The following is a 12,612-nucleotide window of genomic DNA, read 5'->3' as shown; positions in this document are numbered from 1 at the left end:
TAGTTTTAATTAAAAAAAAATTGGGGGGGGATTGGAATTATAGCACAGTTGTAGCACAAAGGGCATTTGCCTTGCATGCAGCTACTCAGGTTCAACCCTCAGCACCCCGTATGGTCCCCCAAGCCCACCAGGAGTGATTCCTGAGTGCAGAATCAGGAGTAACCCCTGAGAAGCGCTGGGTATACACCCCCTCATTTTTTTTTTCAAATATGGAATGCTTCACGAATTTGCACGTTATCCTTGCACAGGGGCCATGCTAATCTTCTCTGTATCATTCCAATTTTAGTATCACAAATCACAAATAATCATCCTGTTATTCGTCGATTGCCTCGAGAGCAGGCCCCAGTAACGTCTCCTTCATCCTGGCCCTGAGGTTATATTCAAGGCTCTTTAGGAGAATGAGACCCATCATTGTTACTGGGATTTGGCATATTGGGTACACCACGGGGAGTTTGCCAGACTCTGTCGTGTGGGCAGGCTACATTCGGTAGCCTGCCAGTTTGTCAAAGTAGGAATGAGATGTCATAAGATGTCATAAGATGCCATAAGATGCATTCGCGGCCGCGCGGTTCCGGGAGCTGGTTTTTATAGTCTCAGAGTCTTGGCCGCTGATGGGATTACATGGCACCAGGGGGTATATATGTGCTGATTTTAATATATGTGCTGCCAAAGTGAGCACAACCCCCCCCCCCCTCATTTTTTCACCTCCCTTTCCTGTGTTGCAGAGATGAGTCCAACGGGTTGAACTCCTGCTCTGCAAGCGGAAAACTTGGATTCAATCCCCAGGACTTTAGTCTCTCCAGTACCACCAGGAGTGACCCCTGAGCACAGTACTGAGAGTGGCCCCTAAGTACTGATCAGCGTGGCCCCAAAACCAAAGTGAATAAATAGAATCCCCCTTCCCTGCCCCTGTATCTGCTCTTGTTGGACGATTGGAAGACACAAGGTTGGTTGTGGCACTCATCAGGGGTGGCACATCTGTCTGGGTGCTCCCACACCTGGCCGGTGTTCCCAGGGGTCACACATGCTCGTCACACCCGTGTTACCCTGAGGTCACTCCCTGTGGTAGGGAACCAGAGTCTGGTGCTCCTTGCCGTGCTCTGGGGCCATCACTGCTCCACCCCTTGCTACAGGCTGCCACGCAGTGCTGGGGATTCAACTCAGAGCCTGGTGGGTGTTTTTTTATCCCTTGTGTTATCTCCCCAGTCTCAGCTTGCGTTATCTTTAGTGGTGACATAAACACACCTACTGGGATACATAAATGGTGCACTCTGGTGAGATACCACGGATGGCCCCGAGGACTGCACTTAATATATGTGGGCTGAACTGGGGACCAAACTCAAGGCCTCGTGCTTATGAAGCAGGCACCTTTGCCAATGAGCTATCCTCAGCTCCTAGGACAGTTAATTTGAATAAACATTTTGCGGGGGGAAGGGAGACATACTTGGCAGTGCTCAGGGCTTACCTAGCTCTCTGCTCTGCTCAGGGGTCACTCCTGGATGGGCTTAGGTGACCATATGGGTCAGCCATGTGCAAGGCAAGTGCCCTACCCACTGTACTCTCTCTCTCTCTCTCTGTCTCTCTCTCTCTGGCCCCTTGGATAAAATGTTACACACATCCATGTTTCCCAGCCAGGTGGGGGATATTATACCCATTTTTTTAGATGTGGTTTTTAGGGATCGGAAAAGGGTAATCCGTAATATTTGGCACTAGCAGGAATCCAAGTTCAGAGTCGGAATCCAGATTAGGAATCTGAATCCAGTCCAAATCAGCCGCTTGAGTGCGGTCTAGAGAGTCTTCTGTTGCCTCGAAATATTTTCTGCTGTCTTTGCACATGTTCTCTCCACCAAGAATGGCCTTTCAGGGGCTGGAGGGAAGGCTCAGTGGGAAGGGTGCTTCCCTCGCACACCGCCGTGGCTGAGTGGGGCAGAGCCACAGCCAGGCGTGACCCGCCCACGCGGAGCTTCAACAAGACTGAGCAGGGAAGCGGCAGACCCCACGTGAGGAAAGATGGGAAGAAAGGCAGGAAACGAACAACTCTTCATCTGTTCCTGCCTTCTAGCCCTCCTTCGCTCCTTCATCCAGGCCTATCAGCGGTTGGGGTCCTCCAGCAACATCAGGCGATACACCAAAGGGCAAAGGAGAGATTCCCTCTCGGGAACCTTGGGACTAGTCCCAGGGGCGCTCAGTGTGATCAGAAGAATTGTGACATGTAGAGTCAGGCAGAGGGAATGAACAGGAGTGAGTTGCAACAATAGCAAGTGCCTGAGTTTAGGGACAGTGGCATAAAGCCTTCAGGGCCAGGCTGGGGCCCATCCCTAACATTGTTAGACTATGAGCAGGGGCCTGGAGTAGCGGAGCAACTGCAGGCCTGCGGGCAGGTGGGAGCCAAGGAGGACGGGGAGGAATCAGGAGGACGTGGTGTAGTTTCAAACCAGAGAAGGCGGCCCCAAACTTTTCAGGCTGAGTGGCCGGGCCATCAGAGAAGTAGGAGTCAAGGCCTGCTTTCCCTCCTGGGGGTCCCTACACGGTCAGGTTGCATCTGGGCCTGCTCTGTACACACAGTCTAATGCCAGGTTTCCAGGGATCTTGTGCTCAGCTTGGCCTCTTCACTGCTAAGAGAAAGGCCCGCCCTCACAGCAAGGGACCCTCAGTTTGCCCTCAGGATAATGGCCAGGCCTTTGTCCTGGGGGCCTCTCCCTGCCTTGTGTAAGGTGCTCACCTGGAAATAATACTGTGAAATCAGAACAAACCAGGTGCACATCCAAGTGAACTCAAGGAGTGTGTTTCGGAGTGTCAGCGGTACTAGGGGCTTTCAGCAGTCTGGGGGGAAATTCTGACTCGTGCGCGGGCAGGAAGGAGACTGGAGATATCCGTCCCTTTACCTGGGAGAAAACCTGCCGGGGTCCTGGTGTGCCCGATACTAGAGGGGGTGGGGGGCAGCTCAAACTCAAGGCCGCTTGAGAAGTGAGATCAGTCCTGGATGCACGAGGGCCGTCGGGGGTGGAGGAAGGCTTCACGGAGGAGGTGCTGCTGGCAGTCACGCTCAGAGAAGGGATGCGTCAAGGGATTGGCAGGCAGAGGGCCCGGCAGAGCGGGACGCGGAGCCAGGGGAGACCTCGGACCCCGGCTTCTCCGATCGCCCCGCGGTTCCCAGCACCGGAGAAGAATCCCAACTAGCCGGACCTTGCTTCTCCCCGGAGGTGGCCCGATCGATCCTCCCGCGGCCCGGCCGGACTCGGCGAGTCCCCGAGGAGGGGCGCGGCGGGAGCGCGGCAGAGGCCCGGGCCGCGCCACCCCGTCGCCGGGCGGCCGTCGAGGGCGCTCCCGGGGCCCGGCCGCCCCGCCAGGACGCCCCCCGCCCCCGGGAGCGCGGGGAGCCCGCCCGGGGCGCTCGCCCCCGGCCCGGCGCGCGAGGCCACGCCCCCCGGAATTGCACCCACCCCCCACCCACCCCGGAGCCCTCGGCTCCGCCCCCGGCCCCGCCCATTTCCACCCCCCGCCCCCCACCGACCACACGCACTGGCCGCCGCCAGCCCGTGGCCCCGCGCCTTAAAACGCTCCGGGCGGGCTCCGGGGCCACTCGAGCCGCGGGAGTCGGGAGCAGCCGGCGCGGAGTCTCGCAGCGAGCGGAGCCGCCCGTCCGCGCACCCGGCGCAGCCAGAGCCTCCGGCGCCGCGCGGCCATGGAGCCGAGCAGCAAGGTGAGCGCCCGCCCGCCCGCCCGCCCGAGGGGCCCCGGAACAAAGGCGCCGGCCGGCCGGCCCGAGCCGCCCCCCGCGCCGCGCGCCCCCGGCCCGGCCTGGCGCGGCGCTCGGCGGGGAGGCGGCAGCGCGCGCGCGGGGATGCGGGGCGCGCCGCGTGCGGCTCCCGCGCCCGCGCCCAGGGGCCCGGCTTCCTTCCGGGGGCGCCGCCGCGCTGTCCACGCGGCCCGGCGCCGGGGCCCCGCGCCCCCGGGCCGGGGTGGCCGCCGCACGTCGCTCACGCACCCGGGCCGCCGCGCTCCTCCCGGCGCGGGGGAGGGGGCCCGAGCGCGGCGCCCATTGGCTGCGGAGGGCCGAGCCCCCAGCCCGGCCCCGGCTCCGGCGCCGCCGCGAGGAGGCGGGACCCGCCCCCACTCGGCCGGCGGCCGCGCGCGCCCCCCGCCGCCGGGCACCCCCGGCACCCCCGGGACCCCCGGGACGAGCGGCCGCGCGGGGCCCACGCCCGAGGCCCTGCTTTTGCCCGGCGGTGCAGGCCCCGAGCCTTGGCCGCGCCCCCGGGGAGATGCGCTCCGAGGGGGTCCCGGGAAGGGGCCGCCGGGGGGGATCCCCCCTCGCGCGCGCGGGGAGCGCTTCCGTCCCCCGTAAGTGGGGCTTGTCCTGCGGCGCAGTCCTTGGTGGTTTTTTTCCCTAGTGGCCCCTTTGGGCGAATGTTTCTGAAGCCCCCCCTTGAGCGCCAGGCACGGGTTCTGGCCTCTCTTCCCCCTGCAAAGAATCATTTTCAGGTCCCTCTTGGGGTTGGGGGGCGAGGTGGGGTGGGAGCGGGGGATCCTTGAATTTTCCCATCTTGGCAGTGAATTTCCACATTTTTGACGTGGGGCCGGGCGGAACTCTGCACTTCCCGTCCGCCGTCTGGGGGGTTTCGTGGGATGGAGCAGGGGTCTTGGCTGGGCAGACCTGCGCGTAAAGGTGCCCGGCCGGCAGCGGCAAAACTTGGACCTGTAGAGTCCGCACAACTTGGTGCTCCCACCCTGGCCCCGGGTCTGGCTCAGGGAGACCCGGCGGAGCCGTGAGCACATTGTCCGACCATCCTGGGGGGAGCTGTTAGGCCGAGATGGAACGAACTAGAAATTAAACCAGTTGCGATTGGGCCGGAGCAGTGGGATCTCTGTGATATTATGAGGATAGCTTCTTCACTTAGGGCTGGCCCGCTGGGTGTTATGTTTTCGTTCGTTTTGGGCGTTTTTGTTTTGTCTGGGGGGCCCACACCCTGCATTGCTTGAGTGGTCCTGCTCCACGGTCCCAGGGATGGAACCCGGACTTCCCGCTGGCAAAGCATGTGCTCAATCCCTTGAGCATCTCTCTGACCCAGGACCTGGGTGTTTACTTGCTGAGAGGGTAAGTGAATATTGGGAGTGGAGGCGGAAAAGTGCAGGGGAAATCAGCAGGCACTTAGGGCTTCCAGGCTCTTGGCTGAAATACTTTTCAGACCCTGACCTTTCCCAGCAGGCTGCTGACGGGAAGTGTCTGAAGTTCTCCAGCCAGTGAGGGACTGACGGGGATTTGACCAATCCAGTCAGAAATAATTTCAGGGGCCAGAGCCTTTTTTTTTCCCCTTTTGGGTCACACCCAGCGATGCTCAGGGGTCACTCCTGGCTCATGCACTCAGGAATTACTCCAGGCGGTGCTTGGGGGACCATATGGGATGCCGAGGATCGAACCTGGGTCGGCCGCGTGCAAGGCAATCGCCCTACCCGCTGTGCTATCGCTCCACCCAGGGCCAGAGCCTTTGTGCAGGGCTCTTGTACATGGCCAACCCAGGTTCGATTCCCAGCACCCATTATGGTCCCCAGAGCCTGCCAGGAGTGATCCCTGAGCGCAGGACCAGGAGTAAGTCCTGAGAACCAACAGACGTGGCCCCAAAACAAAATAACAAACAAAGAGATTTCAGTCACCGGCTTCCCTTTCCGCCACAGGCTTTCTTCGATTTGGGGTTGAAGGTGAGGAATGTCACTCACTCAGGCAGCCCTCTTGCACACCCCTTCTGAGTGCTTAGTGGGCGGGTGTTTGCATGAAACACCCTCCAGACTTGACTGTCTGCCCCGCTGAGCGCTAATTTTGGAGTGCCTTCCTCGTGCTTATATGTTCGTGTTATATTTGGAGATTCTCTGCCTATGGGCAATAGAAATTTCAAATTTCGCACGCTTGGCATGTGCCCCTGTGTGCCATCCCTATCCCTGTCCAGCACTACATTGGGAGTGACGGCAGCGCACGGTTAGATGTGGTCCCCTCAAATAAAACCAGGGAGTGGAGAGAAGGCACAGGGCATTTGCTTTGAACATGGCTGATTTACCTTCTCTCCCCATCATCACGTATGATCTGAACACTGCCCAAAGTAGGGAGCTGACAGATGGTGTCACCATACCTCCCCCCCTGGGGGCTCCCTCTTGCTCCCCCGCAGGCAAGGGCCAACGCAACCGTAGTAGGAAGAGGTCTCTGAAAGTCCTGTGGATGGCTTTTGGGTTCCAGCTTAGCTCAGTTGTCTCAGCTCCACAATGTTATTTTCATTCTCTGTTTGAAAATTAAAGGGGAAGTGTCTATCCCCCCACAGATACTCGGAAAATAGCCTTTCATCCTGGATTCCCAGGATGCACTGCACTTACCTGGGGCCCTAGGAGAACTGTGCCAGGGTGGCCCGCCTCCCCAGGTCAGAAGTCTAGGATTCTGGTAACCTGAGCCCCACGATGTCCAGGCCAGGAGTGTTACCTGGTGGGTAAATCCGTCAAGTTTCCACTGCTGGCCAATTCTCCTGCGAGGGCTAGTCTGGGTGAGAATTCCAGGCTCCCAAGAGGAGGCCGCCCTGCTTCTAAGAGATACACGTGCCTGTGACATCGTAAGGCAGTGCCGAGTGACTTCCTAAGGTCACCCACAGAGCCTCCCACTGCAAGAGCGACCACCAGCTTTTGCTGGGATGACATAGAGGAGAATGGAAAGTCAGAAAAATAGAAGAGGAAGGTGCTTTCAGACCAAAGAAGATAGGATAGTGAATAAGTATTCTTGCTTGTATCTGACCAGGGTTCAATCCCCAGGACCACGTATGGCTTCCCAGTCCCCCAGCACTGCCAGGATTGAGTTGAGCGAGGAGTAAGCCCCAAATGTTGTGCCCCCCCAATTTTTTATTCTTAATTTTTTTTTTTGATTTCTGGGTCTCCCCCAGCGATGCTAAGGAGTTAATACTTCTGGCGGAGCTCAGGGGACCATATGGGATGCTGGAGATTGAACCCAGGTCCGCCACCTGCAAGGCAAACTCCCTACCCGCTGTACTGTCGCTCCAGCCCCAAACAAGTTTTTTAAAAGTAATTTTGTAACTCCTGCTTTTTTTTTTTTTTGATAGGAGGGGGTGGTTTGGGCCACACCCAGCAGTTCTCAGGACTCTCTCCTGGTTCTGTTCTCAGGGATCACTGTTGGCAGAGCTCTAGGGACCTTGGTGCCAGCGGTCAAACCCGAGTTGGCTGCATGTGCCTCAGCTCCTTTACTATCCCTCTGGCCCTGGCAACGCTTCTTTTGATTGGGGGGTGGGGGGTGCGCTGCCGGCCACATCTAACAACGGTGCTGGGGGAAGGGTGGCAGAAGGGGGCCCTCTGAGGCAGCTCCCCAGCCCCACCCCATGCCTTTGTTTTTCATGCCACCTTCCACTCACCCCTCTGTGCAGGAATCTCCAGATGTCAGGACTTTGTTGGCTCTTTCTGGGTGTGCTGCAGAGCTTGACAACTGAAACCCTCTGTGAATGGAAACAAAAGGTGTCCTCACAAAACTGTGACCTTGGGGAAGTGGCTTTCCTCGGGAGCCCTGGTTTCCTTCCCTGGAGGACCCAGGGAGGTTGGCTGCCACCTCTGGTGTGGTGAGCCTGGCCCCGACCCTCAGTCCAGTCGGTGGTGGGATTCTAAGTTGGAAAGACCCTTTGGGTGGACATGTAACCGTCTCCATGACGATCCTGGCTTCCTGTTGAGCCATTCAGGACCCTGCTTTCTCCAAGCTGCGCCAGCCTCAATCGGAGTTACACTTTTTCTAGCTCCCAGGGTGACATCCATCCCTGCCCGCCCCTCCCAAAGTCTCCCCGCCTCCCTAAGGCGCACCCGAGCACTCCAGGCGGGCAGAGCCAGGGCAGCTTGGAAACAAAGGGGGAAGTGTACCCACTGGCTGGGGACCTGCAGCCTCCCCCCTCCCGCACTCACTCCTAGGCAGAGGTGACAAAGCCACTCAGTTCGGGAACTGGCATCCCCTGGATGGTGGAGCCGAGGAGGCTTCTGCGCGGAGAGACCGTGTCCTCGCTGGCAGGCCCAGGCCTGGCCACTAGCACAAAAATCCAATTGTTAAAAAAAAAATCCAATTGTTAGCTCCCTCTGTGGGAGGGGTGCCGTGGAGCCACCCCTCCAGCCACCAGGCCCGGGAGGTAGCAGCCACTGCTAGGACATGGGGGTCCGGCTGTGCCCGAGCCGGGGCTCCTGGCCTGATGCTTCTGCAGAATTGGGAAGTGTTCTTCCTCTCCAGAACCTCAGCACTACCACCCCACTGGGGCACTGGTTTCCTGCTGTGCCAGGGCCCCTGCACCCGGGATGTGGGGAGAGCGTGGCCCAGATCTCTCGCAGCTTACGGAACCTTTGGGAAAACTGAGCCCCTGCGGGACACATGTGCCCCATGCCCCAAGCTCGTCTTCTCCCCCAGCCCGGCATCTGGGATCTGGGAGATGTTTTAAGGGAAACATCTCTGCCATTTGACCCCAGGCTGACACCCGCCTGTCGCCTGTCAGAGCTTGCCTCAATCATTGGAGTCCTTCCACTGCTCTGGGTCGGGCTGTGTAGGTTGGTTTGGGGCCACACCCGGCTGGTGCATAGGGCTTACTCCTGGCTGTGTGCTCAGGGGTCACTCCTGGTGGGCTCGGGGGATTGTAGGTGGTGCCGGAGATGGAAGCCAGGCCAGCGGCATGCAAAGCAATCGCCTTTCCTGCCGTCCCGTCGCTCTGGTCCGTGTGGGTCGTTTTTAATTGCCAAAGGAATGGGCCAACTCTCAAGAAGCGGGTGAAGTAAGAGTGACTTCTTCCAGTAGTAGTAGTCTGGCCTCTTACCCTCACAGGCCTGAACAGGCATCTGTGTGCGCCCAGAAGTGTCATTTGTATGTCATGTCATCACTCCCGACAGAGTTGTGTGTGTCCCTGCATGCCCATCCTGGTCACCTGGCAGCCTGTAGATGTCTGCATCTCCATTGCAGGCGGCCATCCTGCATTATCTCCCTCTTCCTTGCTTTCTTCCCCTTGCCGATCTCCCTTGCACTTCTGTCCAGTACTCACCGATGGGTGGTGTCACTGCTGGTTTTCTTCCCTCATTGTCCGGCCCACCACAAGTATTTTTTTTTCAATCTCTCGCCTCCACCTCATATACCCAGCTCCCTGAAGATTGGGATTTAGTTTAGCGTGTTCCTGAGTCCCCACTGACTCCACCAGTGTCACGAATGTGCATACAGGCATTATCTTTCTTCAATAATAGGCATTTTTAATTTTTTTTTTTTTTTTGCCTTTTGGGTCACACCCAGCGATGCTCAGGAGTAACTCCTGGCTCTGGCTCTGCACTCAGGAACCACTCCTGACGGTGCTCGGGGGACCATATGGGACGCCGGGGATCGAACCCGGCTCGGCCATGTGCAAGGCAAACGCTCTCCCTGCTGTGCTGTCGCTCGGGCCCCAGGAGTTTTTAATTCTTCTTGGTCTAGTTTGGGGGCTACCCCTGGCAGTGCTCGGGTCTTCCTCCCAGCTCTGCTCAGGAATCACTCCTGGTGGGTCTCCCCAACGGTATATGGTGCCAGCGACTGCATCAGGGCCAGCTCTGTGCAAGCCCGCTACCCACCATACTGTCACTCTGCACCCAAGTTTTTAATTCTTAGATAAGCCCTTAGATGGAAAACTGGAGGCCTGCGGGCAAGCGGGAACAAAGGGCTTTCCAAGGTCACTGAAGGGGAGGAGCTGGGTTAGAATCTTCTGCCAAGGGTGATGGGGCCCTTCGCATATTCTCATCAAAGTAACTTTATCCTAGTTGGGGCCCATCTCTCTCAGCCACCCACTGGGTCTATCTCCTTGGGGTGTTGGTTTCTCCAGATGCCCAGGTTCTGACCCAGGAACCAGCTATTTTGCATTCAGTGCCTCCTTTTCGGACAAACAACTTTTGCTTATTAAGGGAAGTTCGATTGGAGTTTGCAAAAATTGGAATTTTTTTTCCCTTTATTTTTTTTTTGTGGGTGGGGAATCACACCTGGCAGCCCCCTGGGGCTCATGCAGAGCTGTGATCAAAGCAGGACCTCCCATGGCAAAGCACGTGATCAGCGTTCAGCCCATGGAGCTATCTTTTGGGCCTGGAATTGAGGACGAGAATAGAGCGGATATCAACAGACTTTGGGGAGGGTGGGCGCAGTGTTTGTGCCCTGGTGGTCGGCGGGGCTTACTCCTGGCTCAGGGGGTCACTCTCGGCAGTGCTTGGGGGACCGTATGTGGTGTGGGATCACACTTGAGTCTGCACGTGCAAAGCAAACGCCCTACCCCAGACTACCTCTCTCTCTGGTCCTAGACTTTATTTTAAAGGGTTAAAGGGTAAGTAAATATCTGAGAGTTGTATACGAAATCCTGCTCCAATGCAATCCTGCATCTCTGCCTGCACCGCCCAGATGCTGCCACAAACAATATGTAAACAACGGGCCACGTCTACAGTAAACAGTAGGCCAGGTTTGTCTCTTCATACAGCTTTATTAACGGCTACTGACATTTACTTTTCACAGCTAAAAAAACAACTTTTTTTTTTTTTTGCTTTTTGGGTCACACCCAGCAATGCCCACTGCACTCAGGAATTACGCCCGGTGGTGCTGGGAATCGAACCCGGGTTGGCCACGTGCAAGGCAAACGCTCTACCCGCTGTGCTATTGCTCTAGCCCCCCAAAAATAACTTTTTAATAGACTTTCGCATATCAAAAAAAAAATCCCCCCTCATCTCCCCCAGTCACTTAGATCTGTACACCCTATTCTTGGCTGGCAGGCGGGATTTGGCCAGGATTTGCCAATCTTGGCCTAGAGCAAAATCCATCCAAAAGATTTTGTTTTGGAGGCCAAATGACTTGGGCTGGGTCTGCCCTGGCACTGACCCAGCAGGCCCTGAGAGAGTTGCAGGAGTGGAATTTGACCTCCATAGAAAACACCAGGTAGAAACCTTGTTTCCTTCCGGGACCAGTACCGGAAACAGTGTGGGGGGAGGCATGGAATGAGCTGACTGGGTGAAGAATTCCGGCACCAGAGACCCCCCGCCCCCACCCGCATCCCCAAGTGGAAACTTCAGGAAAGCCGAGGTCTTTCTGGCGAGGCACTTTTCCCTCTCGGAGGCAGTTTCCTCATCTGTGTAGTTGGAGCTTCTCCCCCAGAGCCGGGTGGTTAAATCAGGATGTGTCTATAGCCCCTGGCACGCAGCCCAGCACCTCCCTGGTACTGCGGGTGCTGATAAATGCAGCGGCTCCCTCCTCCATCCCTGAAGGAGAGATTGATGGTGGCTTCTGCCTCCGGGGTCACCATGGGGCGCGGGAAGGCTCAGCCATGCAGAAGTCCTGATGGCATTAGAAAGCTCCAAGAAAATTCTCTGGAGAGGAACAAATGCTTGAGGTCACCTGAAGGTCAGCATCAGGGGGGGACCCAGTCGCTCTTCTTTCGGAAAAGACCTGGCAAGGCAGAAGAGGATGGGTCCAGTGCCAGTCTCAGAACCAGAAGAACTCAAGCCCTAGCTCTGGCTTTGCTGGCTCAGTAGCTCTGATCCGAGACCCCCCCCCCCTCCATCACATAAGGGGGTTACAGCAACATTGCAATAAATAAATAACCCAAGATAAATGTGAAAAGGAGCCGCCAGGCCAGAGAGATGGTCAACAGGCTGAGCTTCTGCTTCCTGAGCCATCCCTGGCACCACATGGGCACCTCTGGGAGCCACCCCCAAGTACTGCCGGGTATGACTGGCTGTCCTCCCCCCAAAACTAGGATCTGGGGCTGGAGCAGTGGCACGGTGGGTAGGGCACTTGCCCTGCACATGGCTGACCTGGCACACCATAATACAATCCTCGGGGCCTGGCGGAAGTGATCACTGAGCACAGAGCCAGGAGTAAGCCCTGAGCCCTGAGCAAAGCCAGGTATGGTCCTCAAACCGAACCACACCCCCAGAAAGGATCTAGGGTGGGTCCCTGTCCGCCCATTCCCTTTCCTCCTTAGAAATAGGAATAAGCTCGATGGCCTGTGATGATCCCTGGGAGCCCACAGAGGATTGTAGGAGGTGGAAGCAGTGTCTGGATTATACTGGCTCTAGGCAGTGACCTCCCTCTCCATGGCAATAGCCTTCCTCTGCCAGTGTTGCCCGAGAGCCTAGTGGTTTGAGCCCAGAGTAAGCACTGCCCCGAGAAAGAGCTCACTGTCCTGGGGAGGAGCCTTGCACCTCAGCGCTAAGAATGCCGTGTGGCAGCTGGTTGTGGGAGGAGGGAGGAGAGGTCCCGGGGCCCATCCCTGAGCCCTCAGCCATGCTGTCTTGGCAGAAGGGAGAGCTCCAGACCACCAGAACTCCGGGACAGGGACGGCGAGTAGCGGGGGCTCGAGTCCTTCCGCATGGGGCCCCGAGACAGGGAGTTTGCAGAACGGAGAGTCTTGTGCGTCCCTGCAAGAGTCGGGGCTGAGTGCTGCTGCACCCCTGGGTTTAGGCAGCCCTGTGGGTTTGGGGGGTCAGGGGGCATGCACAGGTTCTCGTCCCCCCTTCTCAGTGCTGCTGCATGGACGTCTTCACCAGTGCCCTGTGCCCTGCCCTGGCTGTAGAAACCAACACAATCCAGGTCCCCTTCTCGGGGGTCCC

General features: G+C 57.7%; 1 protein-coding gene and 1 non-coding gene across 2 annotated transcripts in view; one reads left to right on the top strand and one right to left on the bottom strand.

Annotated features, from left to right (window-relative positions):
* Window positions 1-203: 203 nt before the first annotated feature.
* On the bottom strand, window positions 204-308 carry LOC130032183 (U6 spliceosomal RNA). Its single transcript, XR_008793744.1, has one exon. It is a non-coding gene; the product is annotated as a U6 spliceosomal RNA (small nuclear RNA).
* A 3,301-nt stretch (window positions 309-3,609) lies between these two features.
* SLC2A1 (solute carrier family 2 member 1) overlaps window positions 3,610-12,612 on the top strand; it is a 29,052-nt gene continuing 20,049 nt past the window's right edge. Inside the window, exon 1 of the mRNA XM_056122628.1 lies at window positions 3,610-3,703. Coding sequence (XP_055978603.1) covers window positions 3,686-3,703 — 18 coding nt within the window. The 5' untranslated portion in view covers window positions 3,610-3,685. The remainder of the gene's footprint in view (window positions 3,704-12,612) is intronic.

This window comes from Sorex fumeus, unplaced genomic scaffold (genome assembly GCF_029834395.1).
Source record: "Sorex fumeus unplaced genomic scaffold, SorFum_2.1 ptg000047l, whole genome shotgun sequence".
Lineage (NCBI taxonomy): Eukaryota > Metazoa > Chordata > Mammalia > Eulipotyphla > Soricidae > Sorex > Sorex fumeus.
The sequence above is the reverse complement of the archived record's forward strand: the minus strand, read 5'-3'. Positions and strand labels throughout refer to the sequence as shown.